Below are 15,227 nucleotides of genomic sequence, written 5' to 3' on the forward strand. Positions count from 1 at the left end.
TGAAAGGTAGGCCAACTGAAGCATCTGCAGAAAGCATATTCTTTACAGATCAAACTCCCTCACCTCATGGTCTCTTTTGAGAGTCAAGAGATTTTCTGCACTGCCTGCACTCACCTGAGCTGATCAGGAAAATAAGAAAACAAGAGTTGAGCTTTGAGAACTGCTTCCATGATTTCCTGGAAACTGGTTGAACTTGCCCATCCAGCCCTGTCACAGAGTCTGTGTAGGGGCCGGGCAGGCTGGAGCATGTAGACATTTCTTAGCTGTGTGTGGTTACACAGTAGGACTGACTAGTCCAAGATTTATAACCCAGTGGCCACGCAAAGAGCCAGTTGATCTCATGGAAAGTTACTTATTGACAGACAGGGGCTAGGCAGAATCCTTTTTTTCAAACCAATTAGCTAAAAAAATGTTTTTTTAAAAAGCATGTCAGCCAAAGTTTTCATTCACATCCCCTTAGACTTAAATTCAGCTGATTTGATCTCTAACCAAATACATGAACTAAAAGAAAAGCATCTTTTGTCAAAAATAACTTTTAAAACAATATTGGAATAGTACGATGTTGTGTTTATTTGCGTGTTTGTTTCAAGTCATTTATGCCAAACACATTTTTGTTATGATATTTTCAAAGAATACAACATGATAAAACTTGACCTGAAATATTTTCATTCCGGCTGACCTAAAATTGAACATTTGCGCCTCCCTGTGGAGATGACACAGGATGGCATATGATGGTGAAGAGCAAGAAGGGGAAGAAAAGGGAGGGAGGGAGGAGGAGAAGAAGAAAAAGAAAGAAAAAGATGATGAAATGCAACAGAATGTAGGCTATTATACGGTTCAGCTTGGATCTACAGACATTTGTTATGGAGAAAAGTAGGCCTAATGTCCGCGTTCCATGGCCATGCAAATCATGATGACGTCAAAAAAAATCTACTGGAATTCCCCAGAGCACGCTTTACTTTTGCTTTCCGAGAAGAACGGAGAAGAACCAAAGAGATAGTGCTGAAAATAACATGACGAGTCATAGGCTAGGTCTTGGAATTGGGAGCCTAGGCTATGTGCACCAGATAAAGCCTTGGACATCGAAGGAATAGTTTCCAATAAAGCAAGTCGACACAACAGTGTTATTTGTTTAATGGTATTTATTTAAATACAATTTAAAATTCGATTTAGTTTGCTTGTGTTTTGTTTATACTTGACATTGTCACTGAAATTAAGGAGCTTGAATACGCTACCGCTCGTTGTTACTAAAATAGCCTAATATGTCACAAATACTGTAATAAATACATATTACAGTGGCACTTAAAATAGTTATGCGGTATTGGATGTAAACGGTTTCTTCTCTTTTCGTAATGGTTTTTCCCGTTGCAGTGACTTTTTTTTTGGAGTCCAGTCACCCCTGCAACCTCACAGTCGAGTCGACTACTTGTGGCTGCGGGCCTGCGCGCGCGTGCATGTTCAATAACAAAACTGATGTCTGCGTGGTGTTGAGACGAGGGAAAGGTCCAGTGTGATTTTCAGTCCAGCGTGTGGGAGCCGTGTAAGGTGAGATTAACGTTAACCAAATTTAGAGAGCAACAGTGATATACTTCATACTCATTGAGGCTATTGGGTTATTTGGAGTGGCTTTTGTGTCAGATTTAGACAAAGTGAACTCAGATAACGGTCACCCTTCCAGTAAGTCGACAAGCGATTGCTAAGTTGCTACGTTAGCGATACATAGCCAAGCTAACTATCTCGCTAGTTTGGCTGGGTTTTTGTTTGTTATTTAGCTAGCTGCTCGACCCATGATAATCACCCAGCTAACACTAAAATGTATATACGACGCTTACTGTATCAGCCTATATCCTTGGCTTTGTTCATAATGAACGACACTAGCCCATTTTAGATAGCTAACGTTAACGTTCCCCAACGTTGTATGCCTGTCTGTCTCCCATGTTTCTTTTACCTAACTTAACGTTAGATGGATGCTAGCTTTGACACTGTTAGCTATCGAATTAATGTTAACAAACACATGTTTCGATCAGTAACGGTATCGTTAAGTTACCCAGTTCCTAGTTATAGACGGTCAGGAAATACGTGTGGGTGTTAAAGTATGATCGTGTTGCTTACTGTCCTACTGTATTCTGTGCTTCCTTTCACGTTAGCTGATGATCCTCAGAAGGAACACAGCGTGTGTGGTTGGACGTTATGTTTATGGATAGATTTTACATTATGGAAATGATTTGTTTAGGTAGTGAATGTCAGATCAGCTGTCTAACTTTGTACGTGTAACGTAATCGTAGTTGACCAACCACCCAACTAGGTATCCCTAAGCAGGTAAACATTACAATATTGGTGGGCAACGTAATATAAAATTGACATTGATGCTTATTATGCTTTTCCCACATGGTTTACTTAATTCCTTCCCAATTTGACCTTTGCTTAATCCCATGATGAATCGTCCAGGCCTATTATCATAATAATAGGTGTCTAGATGTCTCGGTGTCATCGTTATCTTACAAAAATAGTTGTGACCCTTTAGTCTGAAAACTAATCACAAGCATTCATGCTTTCACCTGCTTAAGTTCTGAAGACTGTTGTTAAACTAATGAAAGATTTCCATGCAAATTATTAAGCCATCGCGTTCAGTGCTTAATGTATAGTATTCGACATCATTTGTATGTCACTGGACATTTTAGTAAAGTGCATCAGACTTCGAATGTGCGCTTCTGATTTGTAGTTATCCCTTTGGCTGCTTATATTTGGGTTGCACGACTCTGTGGGATCACGGACGAAAATTGCTTCGTAGCCACATTCCAGATTCACTCTGTGTAAACTAATTTATTCTGTATAAACAGAAGACTCAAGTTCCAGCTATTGAGTCACTGCTTAGTCTCTCCCAGAAAGTACACTTGCAATACACACATCATGCATACCCTTTATAGATAGAATTTGATATTTAAGATTTCAAGTCGATATTGAGTTGGATAGCATTGGTGCTTCCAAAAAATGTCCAGTTTGTTGTCAGTTACTGAATTACATCCAGTAGTCTTTGAAATGAACATCATCTTTTCTAGTTATTCATTCCGTTATTTTCTCCACTGCCTGTTCCAGCAGGTACACCATGGATGAAGAGGAGCAGTTTGTGAACATAGACCTGAATGATGACAATATCTGCAGTGTTTGTAAGCTGGAGACAGACACAGGAACCATGTCCTTCTGCCACATCTGTTTCGAGCTCAGCATTGAAGGTAAGAGATAAAGTCTAGGCTGCTTAGCTACACTTCCTGTATCAAGTCATTTGATCTAGTAGTGCAACAGTTCCAAAACGGTTTCATGACTTGTGCTACAGGCTAAATCCCCCAGATAAACTTGGCAAGATTCAATTCAGTGCAGTTCAGCTTTATTTATACAGTCTCAAGGTGCTTTACAGAGCCCAGAGCCCTGAACCTCATGGAATGCTGGGAAATTCCTCTCTTGATTGGTTATGTGAGTGACAGCCTGAATTTGTGCAACTGGACAGTCACAATGGACTATGTTAGTGTTGGGGAATGGGGGGCCGAGGGATGTTGTAATTGGTGGCAGAGGTGGAAAAGTCCAGCTTCAGAAAGTACAAGTCCTACCACATATCTGTGCCAGCCATTCACTTAAACCAACTGATTCTAATTAGCACAACTCTTAGCCAGGTAGAACAGCTAATTGGTGAGGTCACCTGTGTACCACAGGTAGCACCAATACATGGTTGGCCTTTTACTTTCTGAAGCTGGACACCTCTGATTAGTGCTGATCCCTAAAGCCTCAGACTAAAGGGTTGTTCACACCAGGAACGATAACTGTAGTGATAACCATAAGAAGAGTCACAAGAACAATATTTTTGTATAGTTATCGTTAAAGTTATCGTTCTTGGTGTGAACGACCCTTTACAGTGATTTGTTCATCATCCCATCAAATATCGCCTCAAAAGTTTAGTTGAACTATGTCAAGTGTCATCTTGATTGGCAACCGTTATTCTACCTGTAATTGCTACAACTCGCTGAACATACCACAGTCTCTCGTTGCTACATTACTGCTAGTGATTTCCTCATCAGCCAATCTGAGCAGTACCAATATTTACCTGGAGATGCCTTTCTTTTCTCTGTGCCATTACACACACACACACACACACACAAACACACACACACACACACACACACACACCACAGCCACACACAGCCAGTGGACACTTGCTACAGCAAGAGCTGTGAATTACCAAGTAGGTGATGCTCACCCACTGCCTGTTGCCTGTGACATGCCAGCACAAGACTGCTACCACAGACCACGCTTCATCATCATGCCCTCTAACCAGGCCTGCCTGTGCCTGCAGTCGGTTAGTGACACAGAAGCCTACACAAACACACGCACGCACACGCACGCACGCACACACACACACACAAGTGCGCACACGCATGCATGAGTCAGAGCCTGTGGGTCTTTCATAGCTTACGCTGTCTTGTGAAAAGCAGCTAGTGGGCCACGGTTCGTTGGCGAAACAAGGGCTGTGTATTGTGTTAGTCCGTCATGTCAACGCTGTTGTGTTGTGCTGTTTTCTTGTTTTTGATTCTAAATGGCTGGCTCAGTAGAATGTCCTGCCTCTTGATTTATATTCAAAATGACGTCTGGAATCGATGAGGCATTAATAAATTATAAGACTGAAATGAGATGAAAGGAAAATCAATGAGGGCCGTGTCCCTAATTCAGCCGATGCTTGTTCTTTTAGGGATGCCAGGAAGTGTATCTATTCAAAGCTTAATGGCCCGGGTTGAACAGCAAAAAATACTGTGTATGAGACGGTCTCGCTACACGTGCTATGCACCAGACCAGCATTCGTCTTGCCTAAAACAAGAGGAAGTGGTCAGTAACCGTTCAGGGTGGGACCACCGGCAGTAACGAAGCGTGTCTGTGGAGTTCATGCAGCCACAGTTCTCTGTCAGAGGGCAGCCAGTCTCTGAAGCCCCCTCTAACCCTGCAGCACGTTCACTTCTTTTATCCCATTATTACGTAACCGCAGTGGAATTGTGCTGGCACACGGAATGTGCCACTGGTGGTGGTAGTGATGAGGGCAGTGGAGCGCGCTCAGTGGCGAGCACATTCCAGAGGCCAGCGCTCTCTCTGCTCAGCTGAAACAATACTACACTTGCATGCACTCACGTGTGCTGTGTTGCAGATGTGTGTATGAGTATGACCTGGCCTACAGCTTTCCAGTAATCTCTCTCTCTCTCTCTGTCCACACACACACACACACACACACACACAGCACATGAACATACATTCATTCATACATAACTATGCTGTGGTTATTCACTATATGGCACTATGTAGTGAATGGCGGGATATTCTGAACACACAGAAGACACACAAACACACACACACACACACACACACACACACATACACACACACACATCCCCCCTATCTCTGTTTATCTGTCCAAATTACTGCATGGTGAGATGAACTTTTCACCCTGTAGCGCCAGAGCAGCCCTGAACAGCAGGGCTTGTTTTTGGAGTTGGAAGGGATGGAGGAGGAGGAGGAGGAGGAGGGTGGCACGCTAGGAGCAGGCTTTAGTCTGATATACTGATTCTGCCATTGGCTTCTCCATCCTGCAGGCTGCCGGGTCACATAATCCGCAAAAATGGCCTCTGCACGCCTGTAATGGCTTCTCATATTCCAGATTAATGTGCTTCTTTATTTCTTTATTTATTTTTTGTCTGAGCATGAGAAATAATAGCATTGGGGAAAGTGCTCCTTTTGAGCTGTAGCTCTGGCCAAGAAGCAGCCAAAGCATTGAGGCACTGAGGTATATCCAGAGTATACTGTATATTCAGATGTGTAGCCTAAATCTTCAATTATTTAAAAACGCTTTGCAGATCTATTATTAGCACAATTATGCTGATGCAGTTATGGATAAATGAGAGGCAATTGAGGAAAGAATACTTGATACCCCCCACACGCGCACACACTCTCTCTCTCGTGTACACACACACACACACACACACACACACTAACAAATCTGGAAGACAACTTGTGAAACAAGGTGGTTGTGCTTGACGTGACTGGCTTAGCCATTGTTAGAAGGGCTAACACGAGTAGTAGTCTCGTGCCAAATCCAGTTTTTCCTGGTTTTGTTTGCCCTCTCTCTGAGGTGGCTGGGAGGTCTTTCTTTAGACATGCAGCTGTTGGCATCTCGCTTCGCTTTAGGTGGGACACGCTATATTTGCCATGGCCCTGCTGCCGATGACCCTTGCTCCCATTCTCATGACCCTGTTGCCTCTCATGTGTTGGATACAGAAACACGCACGCACGCATGCACACACACACACGCACGCACGCACGCACGCACGCACGCACGCACACGCACACACACAGTGAAAGAAAAACATCAACAGATTTTCCTGCCTCTGACTTGAGAGTTTTCAGGAGTTGAGAGTTTTCAGTCTCTGTGCCGTTCCATCAATACTGAGTAATGTCTCGAGGCACTTTACTGAACCCAGTGCCTAAATCCCTCAAGATGGAGCCCTTCGTGGCGGCGCCTCAGAAAGACGTCTATTTAGAGACAGAAGCATTAGCACTTGGCAGAGACACAATCGGAGGAAAAAGGCTGCATGCTGGGAGACGGGAAGGAAGTCGGTGTACTGTATGGGGAGAACAGGGACGCAGGTTTTCATACGGGAGCACACAGTAGCATGCAGCATGGAGAAGTGGAGCAGTGGGGCTGATGAAGCCACGATAGTATCCACAATAATGAACAACCTCAAGTGTTTTGTTGTGTTTTATGTAGCACAACGAATAATGAGAAACCCTATTGGCTCAGCCTACGCCGTTATCTAGATAGATAGGACACAGTGACACATTTATGAACTTATTGGGTAACGAAGTGCTTACAAAACACTTTTTTCAACCAATGACAATGTGTGTTGGAGACTAAACTGTTTTGTAAACATTGAACAGGGTGCTTCTCAGCAGCGTTGTCAGGCCTGAGCAGTGGTGTTGTGACCTGATTAACCTGAAGCTGATTAGCAGTAGCACTGAAAGTGAGCTTGGTCGGGCCGGGGAAGCAGGCGACGGAGAAGGCTGCCCAGAAGGTCATCAAGTTTAGAGTGTCTATTTCAGCTGCCTGTGCTGAGTGCCAGGCACTGACTGAGCTGGTTGACATTGTTGCCTAAAGAACTAGACCAATGGGATGGAATGAGATCTCATCTCTACTGGAACGGGGAGCCCAGGCTTTTCAGTGACAGATGACCGGATGTAAGACTTTAAGGCCTCCACACACACACAGGCGACAACATCAGTGTGACGCACTCTGCCTTCAAAGTTCAATTACATTTGATTCCATTGTTTCCAATACAACCCTGCACGGCACGCCATTGCTGAACCCTTTTACCACTGCCTGGTAGTTCACGATTCAGTTCTATTTTTGTTGGTCCCACTTAATACAATCCATTGTTTATCGACTGCTTGTCGGCTGAAAATGCAATTTGCACTGTGTACGTATACAAGTGACAAAGTGTCAGTGCTCTTATGTTGGTGGCTATGTGTTGAGGCCTCTATTCACATGAGCCCCCATCTGAGACTAATCAGCAATCATGGATGGAATATGTATTGTTTGATGACTGTTTCCACTAGGTTGAAGTAAATGTGATCTGATCTTTCTGCTGTGGTGTTTAAACTCTAACCAGCTTAATGAATGCCATAAATGCTTACGCCAAACAAGTCTGATTACTGAGGTACATTTGCGTTACTTTACACGTAGAAGCATGACTCATGAGGACATTTTTTTGAAGAGTGGAAAATATATAATCCCATTTGGTTACTTCGGTGTCTGCTTTTCAAAGTGGCGGTTAAAGTTACTAGAACTATAGAGTGATGACTGGCAGAAGTGCACTTTAGTTGTGGTCGAGTAGGAGAGCACCTCAAGCCTTGCTCTCAGGCGTTGAGGTTGAGCAGATGGCAGATGGCGAGTGAGTGTGCTATGTGCTGTTTTCTGTTTGCATTTCTGTTTTCTGTTTGCATTTCGGTCGGCTGTTGCGATGCGAAAGCGAAAGTGTCGCTTCCTGTGCTGTTTGCCTCGGCTCAGTGCGTTGCTTATGTGGGTCGCACTGCTTAGCCAGGCAGCATTTCCTTCGACCACCACAGGGGAGAGACTAGCCCACACTGTTTTGGTCTGTTTTCAAAAAATCAGAGCTGTTCTTCTTCCCCATTTTGAAAGTCATGTGAAACTTCTTGCCGTTCCGTTGTCGTGTCGTGGCACTGCTGTGGGGCAGATAAAGGCACTGTAACGACCTCAGTAGAACTTTTAAGGGATTGACCTACTGTAGACCCCTGGCAAAGTGTCTGTGTTTGTCTTGGGAGAGATCTCGCCGTCTCGTTATGGCCTAATCCTCTGGCTGATAAGAAGCTTTAACACTGTCACCGAGGAGGCTTGAGCGTGCCTCTTCCGCTCATCTCTTCAATCGTCTTATGCAATGTCAGAAACCGCGTGGGAGTACCTCCCTTGGCCTAATTTTTGGCAAACGAAATGCTACATTTGATACACAAACTTAACTAAATATTATTTCTGTCAGTCAATATTTCATCATATTTGTCCTAGTTCTATCTAGTCCTAACCAGGACAGCTAGGTTGTGTGACTTCAGAATTTGTCAGTTTGTCATCTGTAATTATTTCTTAGCATCAATGTTTCTTATATCTATATAAGATATGTTTCTTTTATCTATATAAGATATGTTTCTTATACCTATTTTCTCTGTCCCTTAGGTATTTGTAGTTCCACTCTTCTCCACTCCAAGTCTCTCCGCGGGCATCGGGACTGTTTCGAGAAGTACCACCTGATCGCCAACCAGAAGCTGTCGCGGGCCAAGGGCTCACGGAGCGCCTACGAGGGCGTGAAGCGGGCGCTGAGTCAGCGGCTCAGTCGGATCGTGCAGATCGCACAGAACCGCGCCGCCGACTCGGACTCGCCCGCGGGCCACCACGCCGGCTCTCGGCACCAGCTGCTCTGCTACAACCAGCAGGGCGACCGCAAGCTCCTACCGCAGTCAGACACGCAGGTGCCGCGCTACGCGCCTCACTGGGCCGAAGGCCCCGCCGTCGTCGTCCAGGATGGCGACTACACCAAAGGCATTCTGGGATGCCACGCCGACGAGGTCCTGGGGCTGGATCTGCTGCCGGGAGGCTGGGCAGGAGCGGTGGAGAAGAGGGACGTTACGGGACTCTGTAACGCACAGTCGTCACAAGGGGACACGTCGGCCACGCAGCCGAGAAGATACCCAGCACACAGCCAGGAGGAGAGTAAGTTGACACTACCCCCCCCCCCCCCCCCCCTCAATCTCTATTTTGGCTCTAAACGATCCCCCCAAAAAAGACGGTTTAGGAATAGGGTTTACGGAAATAGATACAAATTCAACTCCTACAGTGCACCGATTCACACTGCTTCTTTATGCCTCGCACTCAACATGCCCCTCACCTCTGTGCACAGGCCAGTCTTGAGGAGAAGGCATTTTTATCAGACCATCAGTGAATTTAATCCAAAATGAATGTAAGACTTACTTAAGTTATTCAACTTCATTTGGTTTTCTGAGTTTCCTTATTATAGCCTAGTGATATTTTTCTGGGGTTGTGGAGATAACCTATAGGCTAAAGTGCCACCACCCCCATGAATAATTGTTAATCGATAATCGTGATTTTTGTCATAATCGAGCAGCCCTGCATTTAACTAGCGTCTGGAGTGCGCATTGAGTTTGCAGACTTGGAAGTAGTCCACAGAGTCAGATGGTGTTTGGTGTGTGTGGGTATATGCATGTGGTAGACAGTGTTTAATTCACTGATTCGTGAATGAATCAGGAGGATTATTTGCCTTAGCTGCTGTGGCTCATCACAGTTATTCATAACGTTGGTCACATTTCCCTCTTGCTGGCTCTCCCTTTCTTTTTATCTCCCTCTGTGTCTGTTTCTCTCTTTCTCCCTTCCTCTCTCTCTCTCCCTCCCTCCCTCCCTCTCTCTCTCCCTCCCTCCCTCTCGATCTCTCTCTCCCCCATTTGGGAGGAGGTTGAGCTGTCAGAAAGCCATAGCTGCAGGGCTCAGAGTCTATCCTGTCTGTCTGCGTATGCCATCAGTACCACGCACTGCCAGGCTGTCTAGACTTTATCTCATCACTCCTCTCACACCACACCACATACAGTACACCACCAAGGCCGAATAGGTTGGAGAATGCCGTCAGTGGAAGGGCAAGAATGCTTCTCAGGGTCGACTCGTGTCACTTGTCCTTGAGTCTGCTCGTATCTTCACAATTTACTGCCACGGAAGATATGTACTGTGTGAATAAGTTGTAATGTCAGACATAGGATGACCATGATTGCTGGTTAATTCCTGTTTTGTAGCTGGTCTTTCCCATTTTGACTACTTGTTTGTAGGACATAATTCCTGTTTTGTAGCTGGTCTTTCCCATTTTGACTATATGTTTGTGGTGGTTATTTTGTCTCCCCAGTGGTCAATATGAGCCTTGATGAGCTTCATCAACTGAACGGACAGCTGCTGCTTCAGATCCAAAGTAAGAGACTCTCTGGATGTACACCAGTTATTCAGCATCTCATTGTTATTTCAGACTGGGAGAACAAAGGGGTGTGTAGGGCTCTACAGCTTAGAGCCATTCTAGTAGGTTCTGGGATGGAAGAATGACTGACTCTAGAATCTAGAGTCTAGATAGTTCCACGGACATTTCTTGCAAAATTACAGTTACCTATTGTGTTATAGGCGTAGGTTTCTATTTTAGGTAGACATTCATCAGACTAATGCAATCAAAATCATTAAATTAAGATGCCATTTCATAAAATGATTGACGTGATCGCATCGTTGCGTCACCCTGCTGATAACTCCTTCCTCCCCCCCGTCTGTAGAAGTGTTCGAGGAGCTGACCACCGCTGTGCAGGAAAAGGACTCGCTGTCGTCCCAGCTGCACGTGCGGCACATCGCCATCGAGCAGCTCTTCAAGAACTGTGCCAAGCTGCCGTGGCTGCAGATCAGCAGGGCCAGCGTGAAGGCCAGCAACACGCCGGTAGAGTGAGGGGAGACGAGTGGAGCGCTTCGCTTCCCGGGAGGGTCGGAGTACGCCGAGCCCGCTCGCCTCACTCAACGCTCGGACAAAAAAGGCCTTTCCTCCGGAACGGACCTCTCCGCTTCTCTCCTCTCCTCTCCTCTCCGCCCACTGAGAGATGCACCTTTTTTTAACTGCGCAGGACATGCTGTGAACGAGTCCGGATCAGTGTTCTATGCTGCCAGTGCTTTTACGGCTGACCCGCATAGCTGGGGGTGGATAAATATGCCATACTTGAAGACTTTCAAAAGTAAAGACAAGAGAGAGAGAGAGAAAAAAATAAAGAGAACAGACTCCACTGGTGATGACACTTTGTGTTGGCTTAAGCAAGTTGTTGAGACTTGGACCCAGAGGAATATTCTGTTTTATTACCACTATGCAGAATTCAGAGTTTTATCAGATGAGTTTTACACACGCTAATGCAGTTTATTGTGATTCATCATCACTATCATCATCATCATCATAAACTATGATTTTTTTTTATCAGGGTTTGTTGTTGCAATAAGGTGTTTTATTTGACTATTTATTATTGGCTTTATCAATAAATGATATTACTTTCATTGTGTGCGTGTGCGATGAAGAGTTCAGCACCATACGATTTTGCTGGACCAGTTCCACTGTTGCTGTGGTTACTCCCGCAAGCGAGGAGTTTGCACTGGACTCTGTTTGATGATGTTTTCATCTGCAGAGGGGGAAAGTTCCACGTCAAATAATCTGAAGTGGTATGGATGGCCAAGCCACCTCTTCGGAGAAGTAAAAAAACCAAAGTGTGGGACTCTCTTAGACTCATTAGAGTCATTTCAGCAGTGCTTTTCTAGAGTGTTCTAGAGTTTTGTTTTACACGCGCTCAAGCATGGTTCAGGGTGGATCTTATGAGGGAATGGATGGATGTTGACACCTGCAGCTGCTTATGTTTTGTGGTTCTGTTCTCATTGGTTAAACATGTCATCGTGTGTCTGTGTGTTCACTTTGCATTTGAGTTGTCACGTCATTCACTCACTGCTGTGTAAAATTCGTAGGGGGAAAAAGAAAGCACATTTTGGGCCTTAAATATTTCAAAGGGACATGGCAATATTAAATATTATAGCTTATTTGAATTGGCACCTCTTCTAACCAAAGTCTTCTAGGCAGACCATTGTCTGTTTTTTGTTTCTTTTAAATGATGTATAAGGCACAATACCTGAAAAGACACAGTTTTAAAAGCTAGACTGCTCACTGTATCTTATATTCTTGAATTTTGTTTATTTTCTGTAAAGGCTTATTTTTTATTTCTTGTGAGTGTTGTTAATTTTACGGTTGTATTTAACACTGCTTGAATACAAGTAAACAGTTTTATTTTTGCTTTTCATCTGAACTTGACCATGAAATGGTTTGATGTGGCTATGCAGTCTCCCCTAAGCAATCTCCGACTGAATTTAGAATTGAAACCACGAGGCCCCCTCATGGATGTTAAGAGAAATACAACTATTTCAACATGGTCCCATCCCTGCATTTTTGCATAGGGATTTCTTCAAATCACTTTTGTCTAAAGATATGTAAGACTTGGATTTCTGAATACCAATGCACCCTCCTCTCTTCATAAGAGAAGATTTTTTACCCCACTGGGGATTTGTTGTGAAATATTGTGCTTGCGTTTTTTTTTGTGTGCGTTGTTGGTGTGAAGGTGTGATTTTTTTTAAAGAAATATATTATTATTATTATTGTTTTCTGTATTTGTATTTTTTATTTACTTTTAAATGACTGAAAATGCATTTTATTACATGTGCTCAGTCTGTTGTAGCTGGATGTCCCTCACAAAACAGAGCTTGTAACATTTCAAACCACAGACAAAAGGACACACCAGTTCAGGAAGGGAAGGCATGTACTATGTGTGAGTTCTTCACCATACTCATCTTACACTGCTGGTCAACTGTGCGGTACAGCTCAATACAGTTTGTTTGCTGTAGGAGGACTTAGCCTTAGCTCTTAGTCTCTGGACTCCTATTTCCCTCTTGCTGACGGATAACAGAGAAGGTTGCAGAAATCTGTACAATGTGTGTGTTTATGGTTTTGTTTTTGTTCTCTTATTTTACTCCTGTGAATGCGTGGATTTTATTGTTTGTCATGTTACATCAAGTATTTTCAGTGTATCTCCTTGTTTTGTTTATTGGTCTTTGCTTATGACTGTTTTACGTGCAACATGCAATAATGTCTTTGTTTAAAGCTCTGTAGAGAATGACCTGAGTGCTGATTTGTATTTGTTCCTTTTAAACAAATAAAGCTATTTTCTTAAAATATATAAATGGGATGAAAGTCATTGTTGGTGAGAGTAAGGAAAGAAAAAAATTGTCAGGGGAAGGATCAAGTGACACTTGTCTACATCTAGCCTACACACATCTGCAATCACCTATTATTCTCTTTTGAGTTACAGTGCAGAAGACTCAACACGTTTCAGTTACACACGGATCATTATTACCTCCGCCAAGGTGGTTATGTTTTCATTAGGGTTTGTTTGTTTGTTTGTCTGTTTGTTCACAATAACTAAAAAAGTTATGGATGGATTTCGATTGCATTTTCAGGGAAGGGCTGAAATGACCCAAGAAAGAAATAAAATTTAGATCAAGCCACAAAGCCTCAACATGAATACTGGACAAACAGGTGTTCAACAGTTTCTAGCTCATTACAAAACACACAATTATCAGTCTCTATCCCAAAGCGCCTTTGGATAAAATCGTTGGAGGGGTATATACCGTTCAAAGTTTTAAAAATGTAACTCTTTAGCTTTAGGAATTATTGGATACTTCAAGTAATTGGTTCCTAAGACATATGATGCTTTATTATTTCTTTATCTTGTTTGTCATTGTGTACATTACACTGCTAGAAATATGTATCCAGACCACTAGAGGGCGCTCCCATAGTGATAAGAATAGGATGTGGGTAATATGGCTAGATCGTAGAATAAATCACACTGAGAAGTCGCTGAGAAGCCTACTATTTTTCGTCTCATCAGAGGTCAGTAAATATGAGTGTTTAATGTTAATTAAGTTGTGGGTTTATATACGAAAGATGTGTTGAATTGTCTTCTAAAGTCTGTGTTGCAAAAGAAACAATATAATGCAGTTTAATATTGAGTTTGTTATCAAAGCTCAAATTGCGCCAATGCTAGCCGGAGATAGCTTCAGATACGTGTGTGTGCATATCGCGGCAAAGAATGAAATTACAAGACGCGTGTTCAGTGATTGTGTGACTGATTTGTGAAGGTATATGTCGTAGTGTTACGTTAGGAGACAAAGATTATTAGACTTTATTTGTTGGAAGGGAACAGGAACAAATTTACTTTGTGAAGGAGATGCATTTTTTTAAAGCAAGGTCCATAAAGGCATGAATGACAGAGTTTGGTGTGGATAAACATCACTAGCCTGCTGAGTCCCGACCTCAACACAGAACACCTTTGGGATGAATTTCAGTGGTCCAACATCAGTGTGTGACCTCACAAATGCGCTTCTGAAAGAATGGTAAAATAAATTCCCATAAACACACTCCTAAACCTTGTGGAAAGTCTTCCCAGAAGAGTTTAAGTTGATATAGCTGCAAAGGGTGGACGACCGACGTTATATATGTGACTGAAATTCATGTGAGTCAAGGCAGGTGAGCAAACACTTATTATAGTGCATGAAAATGCACTATACTGTTATTCCAAGTTTTCTTATTACAGTGCATGAAAATGCACTGTACTGTTCTTCCTATTCTTCTTATTATTACAGTGCATGAAAATGCACTGTACTGTTATTCCAAGTCTTCTTATTATTATTACAGTGCATGAAAATGCACTGTACTGTTCTTCCTAGGCTTCTTATTATAGTGCATGAAAATGCACTATATTGTTCTTCCTAGGTTTCTTATTATTATTATTTTTCTTTTTCTTCTAACGCTCGCAATTCAGCTTGAACCGTTTAACGTAGAAACTTGATTCAAACTTTGCTACGTAGGTCTTACTAAGGAGACCTGTGCAATATATTTTTAAACTTTGTAACTTTTATACTTTTTAAACTGTAAATTAAAAACTATTAAACATTTCCCCATAGACTTAACATTGCTCATTATGACATCATGGCAGCAATTAGAATGTTACGCCAGGTG

General features: G+C 43.1%; 1 protein-coding gene across 2 annotated transcripts; it reads left to right on the top strand.

The window, feature by feature from the left end:
- The first annotated feature begins 1,371 nt into the window (after positions 1 to 1,371).
- On the top strand, positions 1,372 to 13,384 carry c5h21orf91 (chromosome 5 C21orf91 homolog). Of its 2 annotated transcripts, none has more exons than XM_062536610.1 (5): positions 1,372 to 1,545; positions 3,097 to 3,233; positions 8,774 to 9,307; positions 10,503 to 10,565; positions 10,912 to 13,384. In XM_062536610.1, the coding sequence occupies exons 2-5, from the start codon at positions 3,107 to 3,109 to the stop codon at positions 11,076 to 11,078; spliced, it is 891 nt and encodes a 296-aa protein (XP_062392594.1). In that variant the 5' UTR covers positions 1,372 to 1,545; positions 3,097 to 3,106; the 3' UTR covers positions 11,079 to 13,384. The 2 variants fall into 2 exon arrangements, with proteins under 2 accessions (XP_062392594.1, XP_062392595.1); XM_062536611.1 differs by having other exon boundaries at positions 3,100 to 3,233.
- Positions 13,385 to 15,227: the final 1,843 nt, after the last annotated feature.

The sequence above is a fragment of the Sardina pilchardus genome, chromosome 5 (assembly GCF_963854185.1).
Source record: "Sardina pilchardus chromosome 5, fSarPil1.1, whole genome shotgun sequence".
Taxonomy (NCBI): domain Eukaryota; kingdom Metazoa; phylum Chordata; class Actinopteri; order Clupeiformes; family Clupeidae; genus Sardina; species Sardina pilchardus.